Source organism: Cyprinus carpio, chromosome B25 (genome assembly GCF_018340385.1).
Source record: "Cyprinus carpio isolate SPL01 chromosome B25, ASM1834038v1, whole genome shotgun sequence".
NCBI lineage: Eukaryota > Metazoa > Chordata > Actinopteri > Cypriniformes > Cyprinidae > Cyprinus > Cyprinus carpio.
This window is the reverse complement of record NC_056621.1, coordinates 6381707-6399572: the sequence shown is the minus strand read 5'-3', so window position 1 is coordinate 6399572 and position 17866 is coordinate 6381707. Positions and strand designations below refer to the sequence as shown.

The 17866-nt window shown below is 36.1% G+C and overlaps 2 protein-coding genes across 2 annotated transcripts in view; one reads left to right on the top strand and one right to left on the bottom strand.

Annotated features, from left to right (window-relative positions):
• Positions 1-371: 371 nt before the first annotated feature.
• LOC109073672 (sorting nexin-33-like) lies at positions 372-14618 on the bottom strand. The gene is made up of 2 exons (XM_019089763.2): positions 12346-14618; positions 372-1195 (listed from the first exon to the last, which is right to left on the bottom strand). The coding sequence occupies exons 1-2, from the start codon at positions 13751-13753 to the stop codon at positions 942-944; spliced, it is 1662 nt and encodes a 553-aa protein (XP_018945308.1). The 5' UTR covers positions 13754-14618; the 3' UTR covers positions 372-941.
• A 738-nt stretch (positions 14619-15356) lies between these two features.
• LOC109073683 (snurportin-1-like) overlaps positions 15357-17866 on the top strand; it is a 6046-nt gene continuing 3536 nt past the window's right edge. Inside the window, exons 1-3 of the mRNA XM_042753144.1 lie at positions 15357-15561; positions 15693-15857; positions 15942-16125. Of these exons, the coding sequence (XP_042609078.1) occupies positions 15700-15857; positions 15942-16125 (342 nt within the window). The 5' untranslated portion in view covers positions 15357-15561; positions 15693-15699. The remainder of the gene's footprint in view (positions 15562-15692; positions 15858-15941; positions 16126-17866) is intronic.

Genomic DNA, 17866 nt, shown 5'->3' with positions numbered 1-17866 from the left:
AAACCACATGAACCTGCTATGTGGGTTTATTTCTTGCTCATCTAGTCCAAACAAATTTGGGCAACTGAACGTTTCAAGCATCAAGTCATATTTCTGTCGTCACTGAAAGCGAAATGTTGCAAGAAACAAAAATCCAAGCTAATCAGATCATGTAATATTTAAAATAAAGTTATTTTGATGCAAAAATTATGTTCTTAGTATTTCTGTTGTTTTCCAGTACAAATATCTAAACATTTTTCAATCAATATACATTTACTTGTTTCCTAAAATATTTCTCAAAATAAAATCCCTTCATTTTGATACTTTTTTTCATTTCACTTATCGAGTGTTTAGACATGTGTACCAGAAAATAAGACAAAATTACTAAATAACTAAATTATTTTTTTATTTTGGACCAATGAGATTTCAGTGTGGGCGGAGCAACTCAACACAAGCCATAAATAAAAAAAACGTTCAGTATTTGGCACTTTTTTTGCATTGCGCCTTAATAAGACACGCTGTCGCAAATTGCTATTTTTTTTTTTAAGAAATAATTGTGATTTTGGCAAACTATTGTGTAAACAACTTGCATCACATGACCAGACTGTTTTTGGAGTCTGATTAGCGTCTGCACCTGCTAATGCACAGGTAACGTCCTTCGCACACCTGACTCTGTGAGTTTTGAAGAGAAAAATATGGAAAAAGTGTAACATTGGTCTAACAGATATTTAAATAATATTAAAACCATGAGGATATACATGAGTAGTTTATCAAAGGCAACTGTTTTGTTGGTTTCTGGGGTTAAAAGTGACATTTTTAAGTGCAGATGTGAGAATGTCCCGTTTCTCTTGCAAAAAATCCTGTCTGGAATTAGAAAATTCCAATTTGGGCAATAAAAAAAAACCTTGTATATCCGTCCACAGGAGCGTTGTATCTCCATTACAGTCCCGATGCCAAAGGCTCTAGAGGTTATCGTACATGCGAAGGGTTCTCTCTAATTGCTGACCTACACGTTGGTAGAAGGCGATCTGTTGGCGGAGATACGCCTGCATCATGTCTTTAAAGTCCACCTCCCTCCGCTGGTGGAAGTGGTTCATCTCGGCCTGCAGGGCGAAACCCACAGTCCTGCAGCGTTTACGAATGCCATTCGCTTCCTCTTGGTCCATCTTCCCCTCGTCGCTCATACGCTGAGACTCCTTCACCTTAGCAAAAGCACCTAAGAGGACATGTAACAAAGAAGTTTTAGAAATGTTTAAATATTGTAGCAATATGCAAAAAACACTAGTCAAGAACTAGCAATGGCACTGAAGATAACGTTTAATTTTGCTAATTTTTAGCACATTTTTAGCACATTTCTAGGCTTGTGTTTACCAAAATTCAACTGATTTATCAATTATTTTTTAACTCTTTCCCCACCATTGACGAGTTATCTTGTCATTTAGAAGACAACAAGCCACGGCCTTTTTAAAAACGGCTTTCCATGTTTTCACTGTTATACACTCGGGGGCGCTATTACACATCTTCTGAACGAGTACAAATCCACCCCGAAACAAAAAACTAAATGAATCAGGACGGAAAAACTAGTGATCTCTTATGTAAACAGAAGCATATGATAATTATGCGATCATCAGCAATAGACAGCATATAAATGAAAACTAATAAAAAGCCAAAAACCCATGTGTTGCATGTGAAACAGCTTTAATTAGTATACATTTATTGTGAAATGATTGCATTTCCGTGTCAATCCATGTTCATTTTTCCCGCGAACAATGCGCTGTCATTTTAATTCAGCGCGTGCAGCACAGCAAAAATAGACTCGGTACATAAACGATCGCTGCACTGCTGCAGACACACCGCTCCTGGAACACACTGACGGACCGCAACCTCGTGCAGTATGAACGCTGGAATCCATTAACATGGGTGTGTAAAAAAAATACGCAACGCATATGCACTGCAGACGGAGTATGTGTGAAACAGGCGTTATAACGTAACACCAGAGCACTACTGTGTTTACCCTCACCACGCCTCGCAGTCGCTGCTTAGAAGTGCAAATATGTAAAGGGTCCGTCTGAAACAGTGTCCCGCGGCCGCGGTGCAGCATAACGTTCCGAACGTTGAGTAATTAAATACATTGGTATGGCGGTATATTAGAAATTAATATCATAACGAAAATATACACCGGTTTTCGGTATGAATAGCTATACAAAGCCCAGCAAAATAATATATATATATATATATATATATATATATATATATATATATATATATATATATATATGAATAAATATATTCAGTTTATTGGATAAATATATGTAAAATATATTATGTGGTATTTATTATCAGAATTATACTATATATAATATATATATATATTATATATATATATATATATATATATATATATATATATATATATATATATATATATGTATATATAATGGAATTTTTTATTAGGTAATTATATGTACTATAAATTATACAAATTATACACAATTTTACACACATTTTACACAGTACTTTCTAAAAAATATATATAAATAATTACAGATACTGAATTAATCTGATTAAATCACACTTTCTTCACCACCTGCTCTACACTGCAAAGGCTAAACAAGACACCAATATAAGCAAAAAGTAAGTGTCATGGCTCAGTGAATCTCTGATCTCACTTGTCAGATAAAAGTGCCTTTTGCCTGAGATTTGTTTCACATTTCCAGTTTAACCGGTTCTAAGTGTTCCCGTCCTGTTGTGACAGAACGAACCACTCACACACACACACACACACACACATCAGAGAGAAAAAAAAAAAAAAAAAAAAAAAACACAAACAAATACACACTCATACACAATGGACGGAGCCGCTGAGTCACACGACTCAGAGAGATACAAGTGAATTTGCAGACGTGAACCAACAGATCCACTAAGTCATCACATGCTGTGTCCATCTGCAGCACAGAATACAGACAGAAAGCCAGAGATTATCAGAGACAGACTGACGAATAAGATATCCCAGCATGAATGGCTGATCACAGGTCGGTGTTTGACAGTGCTGTACACACCTGTAATCTGACACAGGAAGTCTGGCCCCGTGTTCTTTGTGTTTGAGATTGGATACATGGCATTTATTATTACTTTATGCCTTTTCAGCTCACAGAAAGACCAATTACAATCCCACTGCACAAACACCACAAAGAACAAACGAGTACAGTCAAATGAAAGCCCAGAGTCTGTATGCAAAGGCCTCTTGTTTGCATTCCCAAACCGAGCATCTAAAATAAGACAATATTATGCCCCGCAAACAAGGTCAAAGTTTGGAAACATTTATTTTTGGAAATAATTTCTAACCACTGAGTTAAATGGCCCATTTCTACACTTTTTGTAGCATTTTATCCCGAAGCATGGAAGCCCATTTCTGATTCATAAAAAAACAACCAAGTTAAAAGGCTGAAATAATGAAATTCTAAGTCAAAATGATGACATTAAAAAGTAATAATTATAAGATAAAGGGTTTAAATTACGACAAACTGTCATAATCATGAAATATTAACATTTTGACTTTTTATCTCATAATTACTGTGACTTAGTAAGTAAGCCCATTTCCACCACATGAGAAAAATGCTTTGGTAAATCATAACTATGAGATAAAGAATTGAAATTTTGACAGGAAGTTGAAATTGAGACAAAAAGTTAAAATCTAAATTAATAAGTAGAAATGATGACATACTGTCATAATTATGAGAAAAAATGTCAAATTATGACAGTCAAAATTATGAGATAAAAAGTCATAATATGGCATAAAATATCAATTGTTTTTTATCTCATAATTATGTCTTGTTATCTAATAATTAAGAATGATCTCATAATTATGTATTTTATCTTATAATTTAGAATTCTTTTATAATTATGTTTTTTATCTTATAATTTAGAAACATCTCATAAGTATGCATTTGTATATTTTAAATTCATCTCATAATTCTGACTTTATCTTATAATTTAGAATTATCTCATAATTATGTCTTTTGTCTTATAATTTAGAATGACTTCATAATTGTGTTATCTTATAATTAAAAAATATCTCATAAGTATGTATTTGTATGTTATATTTTAAATTAATCTCATAATTATGACTTTTTATCTTATAATTTAGAATTATCTCATAATTATGCCTCTTATAATTTAAATGTATCTCATTATTATGACTTTTTATCTCATAATGCTGACTTTCTATGTCAAGATTATGACATTTTGTGCCATTTTGATTTTATCATAGTATTATGCATTAGTATGACATCATTTCAACTTTTGTCAGAATTATGAGATTTTTTGTTATAATTATGATCTACCAAAGCATGATTTTTTTTCCTAAAGTGCAGTAAATTGACTTCCATATTGAGGTTTTGCATACAAAAAATCATCATGCTAAAGAAACTGCTGTTAGTTGCTGATGAATGTAGAAAAGCGCTACAAATACAAGATACAACTGTGATCTTAACATGGCAATCCAAAACAGGTTTTTTATTAGAGCACTAATAGAAATCTTCATCTCATATGTATATACAACATTTAAACCATGAGCTGTAATAAGTTAAAGCTACAAAGAGCAAAGAAAAAATACATTTTCCAAGATGCATTCCTTTAAACTACCATACAATGAAATAATAGGGTGAATTTCTCAGGGACAGGAACAAGCGTCCAGCGGTACCAGGCACAACCCAGCATTGACTTCTACCACACATACTCTCTGTTCACTCAAACACACAAGTTTACAGGACTAAATTCAATATGCTCAATACGACTTTTACGATTTCTAATAAATCCTCAGCTTATTTAAATGAAAAGAGGACATGTTGCAAGCCTGATTCAAACCTGGGCAATCTGCACAAGCACTATCACAAGTCCAATCATATTAATATGCTGATTTGAGAAACATTTCATATCATTATCAATGCCATGCGCACATTTCGGTCAGTGCAAACATCTGGTTTTCTACACTTTGTTTGTAATGCTCAGCAAGCAAAACTCTGAAAGTGAGGTTAATCTGATTTAATCACCAATGGACTGTAGACACGCTAAACATTAACATACACCATGAACAACTGGAATATAGTGAATTCCTCTTGTTCTTTATTTTCAAACATGCAAAACTACATTGCTTATAGTGCGCTACGGTCCTAACAGAGCCATTAAAAGAGGAAGCTGAACATCCATAAACTGTCTGTGCATCATTTCTGTGGTCAGTGACTGTCTGTTTATTTGTTTTCCTATATAAACTCTAGTATATATGGTTTCTGCTTACTCTGAGGCAATGTCTGGAGGATTTCTAATGGAAAACATGTCAAATCCTAACTCCAGTAGACCACTACACTACTTTCTGGGGGTATTTTAGTCCATATAGTTTATTGATATAGTATTATAAGTCAGTAAAATAGTGTCTTTTGAATTACATAATCACATTTCAAGTTATTTAAATGAAGCCAAATGTAACATTCTGTAGTATTTCCAGTAAACAAGCTAACCAGTCAGCCTGCAAAGCTAACATTCTCTACGCAAGATACTTCAAATCTTTGTAGTTCTTCATACTCTTGATATGCAACAACATATTTGTTATATTTTATTAAATTAGACAAAACAGACACCACAGATTACCTTAATATAATATACTATAGGCTATAGCATGATGCTCATTGCAGTCACATGATCAGTGTATGATCTGATCTTTCTTTCAGTGTCTAAGGTGAAATGAATGTTAATAGCACAAAGAATAACTGACCTGAAGCCACAGAACTGCATTTAATGTGTCTAACAGCACCACCGTGGAAACACAGAGGAATTTTGGACTGGAAAAACAGTCACCGCTCAATTTATCCCAGAGCAAATTCTCAGACACCAGAAGTGGAGAAACAAACCATAACGGTAGGCCAAAAAGATCACACAACCAGACTTTTCAAGCAAAACACATATATTAGGTTAATATAGATATATTCTTTTCAAAATTAGATTTGGATACTTTCTAATGTGACAAACTGCACCTGTGGGAACTCTGCTGGGACGCCTGAGTGAGCTTTATACATCTAGTACACTGTTTTTACAGATCAAAACTGATCTGATTATGAACAAAATACGTATAAATGTCCTCTTAGATGCATTTAACTGCAAAACATAAACATTAAAATCCACAAAGAGCTTTCAACATGCAATTTAGCATTAGCAATAGCACCATCACAAAAGTGAGGTCTTAAAATCACCCTAAGCAGTTAAAAGTTGGTCAGAAAGGTGACACTTAATGACACTTGGTTTGATATCTAACGCAATGGCTTAAATTAATTGTGACCCTGGCAGTGAAAACCCAGCTAAAGTTATTTTTTTGTGATTTAATATTTTCTACATAAAATCATCCTTCTTATGGTAAATAACATTCTGTGAAAACTTAACCTTGATATCTTTAATACTGACTAAGACAATGTCAAAGACTGAAATCATAGTGAAATTAATGGCTGAAATCAAACTTAGATGCTTGTTATCTCATTATTAGGCTATGTTTACACGACAACGATGTAGTCAAAAATGAAAAAGATTTTCCCTTGCGTTTTTAAAAAGTTTCACGTATACACAACAACGTTTTCAAAGCGATTTACCTTTACACATATCCGCCAAAAACGGCCAAAAACACTGTATTACGTATGCTAGGCCAGTAGTTGGCACTGTCACCTTGTTAGTATTTACCATTGTTGTGTATGTTTGTTCGCGCTTGCCTTTAAAATCGACACATAATGCGCATGTCTACATACCTAACACATACTACGCATGCGCAAGACGTCACTCTTTTCAAAGATTCCCGTTTTGGGTGTTTACATGGAAATGACAACGGTGCCCTTTTCAAAAACTTGCACTTTAAAATCAAGTTGTTTTTTTTTAAATATGCATTTTCCATCCCCAAAACGCCGTAAACGAACAGTCAAAATGCATAAAAAGTTTCCTGTTTTTGGATGAAAACATTATAAATGGTCCCTTAGATTTTGAGACTTCAGCCTGGATTTCACAGAAAGGGTCACAATTCGTAATTGTATACATAGTGAGTACAAGTTAAAAATTTAGCTGCTATACATTTATCAGACAGGTGTGGAGAGATCACCCACCATCCCATCCTGTATATCTCTCCTGTTCATTCATGCATGCTTACACTGATTTTTTAAGATAAATGAGTGAAGTACAAAACCGGCTCAGTTGCTGCCAGTTAGCAATGAGAACCTCCGAGAGGAATTCAAGGTCTTGCCCTGACATGTTATTCCTCTTTATTTCAGACCTAAAAGCAACAAGAATCACTCCAAAAAACACACAACTCTGATGTATGTGTGTGATTGTGTATTACTGGCAATAAAATCAGAACAACACCCACACAAGCCGAAGAGTTCATGACTACTGTACACGCAGAGCCCGAGGCCTGGAACGCCTTTTGTTTTCACTTGTATTTTTAATTCTCTCCCTATTTACTAAGGCGGAAGATGTTATGCATTAAAAGCCAAATTCATATCCCGCTGCTTTTGGAGGACCTAGATATTTCTGTAGCCTTTAATTCGGTCAGGTTCAAGCTGACTTCTGGATGTCAGATCAAGTGTCCTGTCATCCCACGGTGGATCTGATTACGGCTCTTTGGCTGCGCCGCACAAATGCGGGCTGTTATTATTTCCCTTGGTCATGTGTTATTTTTCCTCTGTTCATTGGTTCTCTTTGATCTCTGCCTGTGCTGTCGTGCAGCTCACAAGAGAACAGGTGCTCAGTTTTGATATGCCACGATCCCGGCGTTACAGTCGCTTTACTGTCCCCTAAATGAAGGACGGAAGATGCTATTTACCTATTGCAGAGGTTTAAATCATACAAGTACATAAATGAACAAATAATATCATAGAATAACATGTTTCCATTTAATCAAATCTTGGCATATTAAAATAAAAATTCCACCAAACATTACTTTTCCTGCTAAATGTTCACATATTTAAATGTCACATTATATATTTTAAATACATTATGAATGCCATTTAATGCTGTTTTTGAAGAACGTTTATATTTTGTAACTGTGTATAGTGCTTTTTAATACATTTTAAGATTAACTGTAAACCAGAAATGGTTCCTTAAGTTAAAATGCTCCCAGACAAAATTCACCCATACAACATACAAAAAATTAAAAAAAAAAAAAATAAAAATAAATAAAATAGCAAAATATAAAATAGCAAAGTTATAAAAAAAATAAATAAAAAAAATTAAAAAAAAAAAAAAAAAAAAAATATCAACTTAAATAAAAACATTTTACAGCAACATTTCTCAACAGTTTATATATATAAGGATAAATTTATATAATAAATAAATATTTAAAAAAATGTATTCCAAATATTAACTACAATATAAGGATAAATTTATATAAATATATATTATATAAATTTATATACAAAAATCTATAAAAAATATCAAATAAATATTTAAAAAAATGTATTCCAAATATTAACTACAGTTTTAATGATGCTAAAATAACTCTGATTTAATGTTGAATCAATATCAGAATAAATAAGCAAATTAAATATTGGACTGAAATCAAACATCAATGTTGATTCAGCATTGAATCAATGACTGTTGCTATCAATAATATCGTTACTAAATCTGTGAGTATAATAAACTCAATATAATATACTCAATATATTACACTCAATTTATACTCAATATAAACTCAATATAATAAACTGTAATCGGCTTCTACTGTTGGAGGCATGCTGTGTGTGCATTGGTTGCTATTAGCAACTTGATTATTTAAAACACCATTATTCATTGTACGCTAACATCCATTGTGTCTGAACATGAACGGTAATCATGTTACGACCGTTATAGGGTGTGGACATGAAACTGGAGAAATCATACTGGCCTCCTTTCAACACACTCACACGTCAAATGTTTGCTTAGGGTGGATATTTGATTAGCGCAAACTTATTTTGCGCTAATCAAACTACAGAATAATGCTACGTTAACTAACCTAAAAGGCACAATAATGATTTAAGGACTGTGAAATCACTCTTATTTTATGGGGTTAAATCTATTCTGAATCATTACCGTTAATATGGGATCTGGCATGTGCCTCGAACAAATAACAAACCAATCCCAAAAAAAACTCAGTAATAAAGATGAAACGCATTTCAACAATGTGTTCAACAATCTACTGACCTCACCACACTGAACACATCACTGCACCTGTTTAACAACATTAAATCCTCTCATTGATTTCAGTTTCTCAGTTGTCAGGGTCTCATGTAAGCAGTGTTGTAATACCCCACGTAAATGGATCCACTACCTGACAGATTTCACTCATACAGGCATCTTGAGAAATCACACGATCTCTATGATGCCTTTCAGCCAATCAGAAGCGCTCTCTGCACGTCAGTCAACTGCGTTTTGAGTTTTGCTTACATGTCTTTGGAAGATGTGATTTTGGAGAAGGTTACATAACCTTTAAATGATAAAAAAGGTAATTGCTTATCTTTAACAAAATTACAAATGCCTGATTTTTTGTATTAATGAACTTATGATGATGATGAAAGACATATAAATCGGTTAATAAAAGCATTAATATACGCAGCCAGGCAAATGTCTGGACATAGCTATTCATTTTTTTATGACTCAAAACTACATAAAAATGAGTATGAATTCCATTTTCATTTTATTTTTTAGTTAAAGTTTTAATTTTCTTTTCTTTTTTTTTCCCCCTTTATTTTTACTTTAGTTTAGTACTTCAAGCCTCGGCAACTTCCTAATATAAAATATAAGTTTTTTACATTTTGATTCAGTTGCAAACTATTTCCCTCACTTACTTTTTTATTTTTTTATTTTTTTAACTACGACTAATTATGTATGTATGTCCTAAATAAACATTAAAGTAATAATAATAAAAACCACAAATAATAAAAAATATATATATATATATATAAATAATATATGTAGACGCGAACCGTTTCAAACGATTCAGTTCGTTTTGGTGAACTGGTTCAAGAAAATCCGGTTACATCAAGTGATTCGTTCGCGAACCGGATATCACTAGACTGCAGTGCTGTGAACGCGCTCACAACAGACCCGGAAGAGAAGAAAATGGTGAATAAAGTCATAATTTTTGTTATTTTTGGAGCAAAATGTATTTTTGATGCTTCAACAAATTCTAACGCACCCTCTGATGTCACATGGACTACTTTGATGATGTTTTTTATTAACTTTCTGGACGTGGACAGTATAACGTACATACATTCTCAATGGAGGGACTGAAAGCTCTCGGACTAAATCTAAAATATCTTATACTGTGTTCTGAAGATGAACGGAGGTCTCACTTTATTTAAAAGAAAAAAGTTTTAGTAATTTTGCATCTATATTTCTCTTATTCAAAACAATCAAACGTTTTAGTAAATTTGTAGTTGTTTTTGTTTTATTTTTCCTATTAGTTTTACTTTAGTGAAGTACTTCAAACCTTGGCAACTGGCTAAAATAAAACTAGTTTAACATTTTTCATATTATTTCAGTTGTAAGCACACACGCACCATATATTTAAATATGTTTGTGACCACAAATAAATATAATTTAGTAATATTAACTTGTTATAACCATCTGTTTTTACCATGCATAAGCAAATTCAGATTTGTCTACCAGACTAAATTATGCATTAGCCTTTAATTCAAAAGTTTTTAATATTGTGACAAACATAAACTCATTCAAGTGTGTCCAAAATGTTATCTGGTAGTATAAATGTCAGGATATATGTTAAGTCTGAGCTCTCTTGAGCGCGAAATTCCTAACATCACTATGACATTCAACGAAAGGCTCATAATGAAAGTGGAAGTTTGTCTAAGCCACAAACTGATTGAGCTTGAATGTCTTGGACTTGAGTGCACTGATTAATCACATTATTTCCCTAACTTCCTGTGATTTAGACTGAGAATGAAGAGGATGCTTCCTGTCAGGAGCACAGCCAGGAATTTCTCTTTCTTAACTGCCATTTCAGCTTTACAAAGTCTCTGCAAGTCACCTTTGGGAGTTATCTGACATCATCGACAGCAAAATTCACTCCAGTTTACGATGTGAGGAGGCCAACTAGCCCCTGCTCATAAATAACAACATGTGTGATTGGCTGCCTACAGGCATGATGTCACTGGGTCACTCCAGCTGTGTGCCCCACATTTGAGCAAGTCACTAGAGTTTAGAAGCGAGCAGAACATCTAAAAGGGGTTTAGAAACAATTTGAAATGTTTAAGGCAATCCAAAGAATAATGAAAGCTGTCAACACCCATGAGTTAAAGCTTGACCCATTTATCAATAAATTTCTTTAAAAAAGAAAGAAAGAAAGAAAGAAAGAAATTAGTTGGCCTACTTAAATGGATAGTTCCGTTTTTCTGAAGAAAGACAGACATGTATAGTGATGAAAGCCAAAATATTAAATGTCATGGATGAATATTTACTGAGTAATCCACTATTTTGTAGAAGGGGTCAAAATGGCAATTTTCACCTGAGATTCAGAGCCAAATTACAGGGGGGTAAAATGACTTCAGAAAGATAGCAGCATCATAATGTTATTTTTACACAGAGACTGATAGGTCTGTTAGTAAAATCTGTTCACTTTAGCAATCTTTGTTGCATCATGTGCCAATGGTGACCATTCAAAAATGGCAAGACAGCACTTTTCAAGTTTTTTCTCCAAAGTTTGCATGCCTGTAACTCAAGAGGTATTAAAGATATCCTAATGCCCTTTTAGATATTGGATCTTAACAAACTTTCATTTTGGTATCTTAATTTTTAAGGCCCTGTATGGTCCGGTTCCAGAGATATTGGAATTTCAATATGGCTCCAAGAGTAAATGATTAATTTGTACAAATTTTCAGTGTTCAAAAAACATTGGACCAGTGTTATTTTACAATCACTGATATACGATCCAAAAATATATAATATTTTTTTTAAATAGTTAATATTTTAAGTTCATTTAAATATAAAAAATATATATAATTTATAATAAATTTTACAGAATGAATTTGTCATTTTTTTAATGTTTATATTTTTACTTTATTTTAGTACTTCAAGTAAAACTAAAGTTTAAGTTTTTTCAATTAGCGTTTACTTTTAATATTAATTAATTAATATTAATTAATTCAAGTAACAAAAAATGTATTTTCATGCTTTTAGTTTTAGTTAACAAAAATAGCCCTGCAATGGACCCCATTTACTTTCACTGTATGGCCAAAAAAAAAAAACGGACACATTTTTCAAAATACCTATGTAGAATTTTTAAAAAGGCAGTTCTGAGTGAACTCTCGCTTTAAACAAAACCAAGTTTACCACTTTGCACTTTACCTTTCTGCAGGTGGATGATGTCTGGAAAGTTGGACAGCAGGCCCTGGTACAGCGACAGTTTATCCAGCATGTGAAACAGGTCGTATTTGGGCTGCTCGGCGAACATCTCCCCGATGTTCTCGTAGGTGCGGCCTGTGTGCGAGATGGCGTTGCTCAGAGCATCCGAGCTGTACGGAGGGTCCAGCAGGAACGACTGGCTGATGGACTGGAAGGCGTTTCCCAGCCTCTGGAACTCCTTCCGGAAACCTCCGAGATGTTTGCGAACCAGTTCCGATGCGACATGCGTCAGCTGCATCACACTGTCATCCATTTTTTTGCCGAACACCTTGAAGGAGTCAATGCGCTCCTCCACGTCCTGAAGGTCCTGGTGCTCGTTGGGAATCTGGAAGGTGAGCATAAAATGAGCCCCGACCATCTCGTCCTTTTCCGCTCGCCTCTTCCCGAGCTTCCACTGTTTGTCGTCTCCACACATGAGGAAGTGTTCGAAACCCTCGTACTGAGACAGCACGGGGTGGCTGGTCATGTGGTCCATCCATAAAACAAGCCTCCTCTTCCTTTTCTCAATAAAGTCTTCCTCGAATCGTCCCGTGGCTTGTTTCTCGGGAAGGTGCGGCACGGAAATTACGGTGAATTTGTGTAGTAGTCTGTTGTAGAGCCAGTCGAAGTGCTTGTAGCGGCGATACACCGGCCTGCCAGTGTGACTGGGGGTGACACGGTACGAAATGTACGTCTTAATGCCCTTGAACTTCGTCTGTTTGGTGGGGTCTTCAACGGAACAGGTGAAGGGCTGAGGGCTCTCCTTCCACTGAGGCCCCCGGGGGCCCATTTCGATAGAGTAAGACTCGGCGATCTTGGCCATCATTGGGACGTCGCCAAGTATGAAGGCCTCCACACCTGACCGCACGAAGCTGGAGAATCGGTTCAAGTTCCTGCCCACCATGCTGCCCTTTCTATTGCTGGACATGCTGTCCTGGCGCTCCATATACGGCTTGGGCCGGTAGTGGACGTTGGGGTTGGAATACGGACTTTGGGAATGTCCATTGGCGCCAACACCTCTCCGAGGATCTTCATCCTCGACCACCGTCGAGGTTTCATCCCAGTCATCCCAGTCGTCATCGTCGTCGCTCGGCAGGGTCGTGGAAGGCGTATGGATGTACGAGATATCCTTACCAGGCGAGCTTCCAGGCGAGCTGAGGGAATGATCCGTCAGGTTGGACCCGGATCGGTTCCGGATGATGTGAACGTACGAGGCGGGGAACAGGCCTCGCTCTCCTCGGCTGTTCTCTCCCTGCAGCCAGCCGTCTACAGAGTTCTCGTCGAAAATCACCAGCTCCTCATTCTCCTGGATGCTGATCTCCTCCTTGTTCTCACTTTGGAAAGTGTAGAGGGCTTTGGCTCTCAAGGTCATTTTTGTAACTTTGCAAGCCAGATGTGCAAAAACTGGGCCACAATAAAAGTTCCTTACCTCATATCAGACTGCACAGATCAAATCTAACAAAAACAGGGCTATTTGATAACTTAAAAGTTTGGTTATACAGTACAGCAGTACTTGTTAATATAATCATAGTACTTTAACAAAACTAGCAGTTTTGAGGCTGTTGGTAAGCAATATTCTTTACGATAAAGATCTTCAAGTTTTTTTAAAGTTACTGACCATGAAGAAGACAACAGGAATCTTATTTTTCCCCCCCGTGGGAAACAATTTCCAATATGCTGCATTTATAAATAAAGCATTACATGTTGGAACTCCCTGCCAGGTTGTTATAATCCAACTTCCCTTAATTTATGCCGTTTCATTTTTCCACAAAACCAGAATCTATACAAAATAAACCGATAAATGCACAAATCCCGTCCAGCAGAACCGAGACACCGGCAAACACATTCAGTTCAGTGTCCCATAATAACTATATAATAGCTTTAGGCATCTTGCATGCTGTCAAAATATTAAAAAACAAACACAAACATCTGTTTTGAAAGTCCGACTGAACTAAATTCCAAATAAAAACATTATCCCAACATTTCGTCCCAGACAGAGATGGAAAATGAACCGCATCTTTTGCAACAAAAGCAAACAAAAGAAAGAAAAAGTACATCTAAAGCGTCTTTATAATCCACAGATCCGGTTCAGATCGCTGTGTGTTCGTGATATTCCTTTCGAGGTGTGTTTAATCAGACCCGTGAGGAGTTTTTCACAAACTGCTTCTTAACTTTGAGCACAAACGCAGTAACTCTTTCCATGACGCGACGACTGAACAATGAGAGTAGCGCAGTTTAGCGCGAGCGCTGCAGTCGCGTCACTGGCGCCTCTCGGCGGTCAAGTACACAACTGTAGCAAGAGTTAAACAGTGCTGTCAGTTTCTAAAAACACAGAAAACGCATCTTAATTACTACAATAGCTCGACTAGATAGTGCACAATGACTTATTGCCACTGGATGACAAACACTGCACTGTTCTGCCATTCAGCCACATTCAAATCTCAGGCAAATCTTGTACACAAGAACGTATAAATCATTAAAATTAATATTTTAAATAATAATAAAAATAATTAGAACTAACTAATATCAATTAGTTTGAAATCCGCCACAGGAGTCTTTTTAAAATAATTATTATACCGTAACCACAGCTGTGATTGGTCCATCCTGATCAGCGCTGAGAAAATGAACAGACACCACGTGATGTTGCCATTGGTTTCATTCTGAATACATAATAACGGTTAGAGCACCCGGTGAAGAGTTAAAATATGACGAATATTATTTACACTGATTATAGGCAACACCTGGACCGCTGGTCTCACTAAATATTGTATTTCCTCTTTTTTGTAATGCTTCTATTTTGCTTCAGAACTGAGGTTTTGCAAGGAGACGAACTAATGCAGCGCATTTTTACAGTATGTACGTTACATTTTTAACAGAATCTTAATTTGTGATTCGTCGAGCTTTAACCACCGTAAAATGATTTTGAGATGAATTCTTCACTAATCGGTGAAACTCGGCGGTTAATTTTTGTCGGCCGCGACGAGGCGTGATGACGTCAGCGGCAGCGCGCCATTGCGTTTCAACGCGTGTTTCTCTGCAGAAGTAGCTGTTTGTGTTTTTCGCTGTCCTGGTTTTCCATTCCGTTTGTATTAGGCCTACTCTGTAACATCACGAGTACAGGTTTTTAAGAGCAGCTCTGATGGGATTGTGATCACGTGTTTGCTGTTACTCTCTTTTTCCGTACGTGGTGTTTGTTTTGTGTTTGTCCATATGAGATTTGAATGAGTTCTGTCTGCTTTTAAAATATCTTAGTGGTCTACATACACTTATCATGGCATATAAATGATTTGAACCCCTGTATGTTGTCACAGGTCCATCATGGAGGCTCTGACCCAGGCTCTCTCCTCCAGCTTCTCTGTATCCAGGGAACCAAACAGCACTTCTGCGCCCCATCCACGCCTGGCCCAGTACAAGAGCAAATACAGCGTTCTGGAGCAGAGTGAACGGCGCAGGAGGTTCCTGGAACTGCAGAAAGAGTGAGTTTACCTTACACAACCACGGAGAACATTTATCAACCACCTTTGATGCAGTGACACTGATAGAATACATTCTGTTGGCAGAAAGAGGCTAAACTACGTGAATCACGCCCGTCGGCTGGCTGATGGAGACTGGACCGGAGCTGACAGCGAGGATGAGGAGGAGGACGAAGAGAAGAAGAGTCAGCGGCAGCTGGAGAACAGCGCTGATGAAGAAGGGATGGAGATCGAGCAGAAGAAAAGGCTACCGAAACATTATGCCAACCAGGTGCTTAAAAACACATAGACGGATATAGTTGTTTAAAAAATGATTTTTTAAGTTTTTGGTTTAAGAAACTATAAATAACCTGTATTATGCCTTTTGACAAATTCTAAGTGATTCTTACATAATCATATATAACTTAGTATTTGTAGTATTTGATGATAAAATCCACTGCTTTTACACTTAAATCAGTGCTGAAAACACATTGACAAAGATAGTCACATATATATATATATATACACACACACACACACACACACACACTCACTGGCCACTTTATTAGGTACACCTTGCTAGGTGCTTGCTTGCTGGTTGGACCCCCTTTTGCCTTCAGAACTGCCTTAATTCTTTGTGGCATAGATTCAACAAGGTGTTGGAAACATTCCTCAGAGATTTTGGTTCATATTGACATGATAGCATCGCGCAGGTGCTGCAGATTTTTCGGCTGCACATCCATGATGCGTATCTCCCATTCCTCCACATCCCAAAGCTGCTCTATTGGATTGAGATCTGGTGATTGTGGAGGTACTGGAAGTAGCCATCAGAGGATGGGTACACTGTAGTCATAAAGGGATGGACATGGTTAGCAACAATACTCAGGTAGGCTGTGGTGTTTAAACAATGCACAATTGGCACCAAATACAAAAAAGTATGCATACAAAATATCTCCCACACCATTTCACCACCAGCAGCAGCCTAAACTGCAGATACAAATCAGGATGGATCCATGCTTTCATGTTTTCACGCCAAATCTGACCCTACCATCTGAATGTTGCAGCAGAAATCAAGACTCATCAGTCCAGGCAACATTTTTCCAATCTTCTATTGTCCAGTTTTCGTGAGCCTGTGCGAATTGTAGCCTCCGTTTCCTGTTCTTAGATGACAGGAGCGGCACCCGGTGTGGTCTTCTGCTGCTGTAGCCCATCTGCTTCAGGGTTCGACGTGTTGTGTGTTCAGAGATGATATTCTGCATACCTTGGTTGTAACGAGTGGTTATTTGAGTTACTGTTGCCTTTCTATCTCCAGCTTCAGTCCACTCCTTGTGAAGCTCTCCCAAGTGTCTGAATCAACTTTGTTTGACAGTATTCTCAAGCTTGCGGTCATCCCTGTTGATTGTGCAACTTTTCCTACCCAATCTCTTCCTTCCAGTCAACTTTGCATTTAATATGCTTTGATACAGCACTCTGTGATGACTCAGTAATGACCTTCTGTGACTTACCCTCTTTGTGGAGTGTTTCAAAGATTGCCTTCTGGACCATTGCCAAGTCATCAGTCTTCCCATTATTGTGCTTTCAAATAACAAGAGATACCCGGAATTTATACCGTAGGGATTGTCATTTAATGAAACTCAAATGTAAATATTCTAATATTTTGAGATAGTGGATTTTTGACTTTCATGAGCTGTGAGCTCTAATCATCAAAATTACAAAAAAATATTTTTTGAAATGTCTTACTTTACATGTAATGAATCTAGAATATATGAAAGTTTCACTTTTGAAATAAGTTACAAAAAAAAGAACTTTTTCACGAAATTCTTATTTTTTGAGATGCACCTGTGTGTGTGTGTGTGTGTGTGTGATTGAAGTTGTTGTTGAATAGCCAATTAATACTTCTTAGTTAAACTTAGACTTCTGAACTATACTACTTAAATTATTTGACTATTAAAATATATTTTACAAATATATATATATATATATATATATATATACACGTGTAATATATATATATATATATATATATATATATA

Bases quoted from the DNA above. Each gene is read 5' to 3' on its own strand.
- LOC109073672 (XM_019089763.2), bottom strand. From the start codon at position 13,753: ATGACCTTGAGAGCCAAAGCCCTCTACACTTTCCAAAGTGAGAACAAG. The intron at 1,196-12,345 runs GTAAAGTGCAAA...ATGTCCTCTTAG, and splicing joins CATCATCCACCTGCAGAAAG to GTGCTTTTGCTAAGGTGAAG.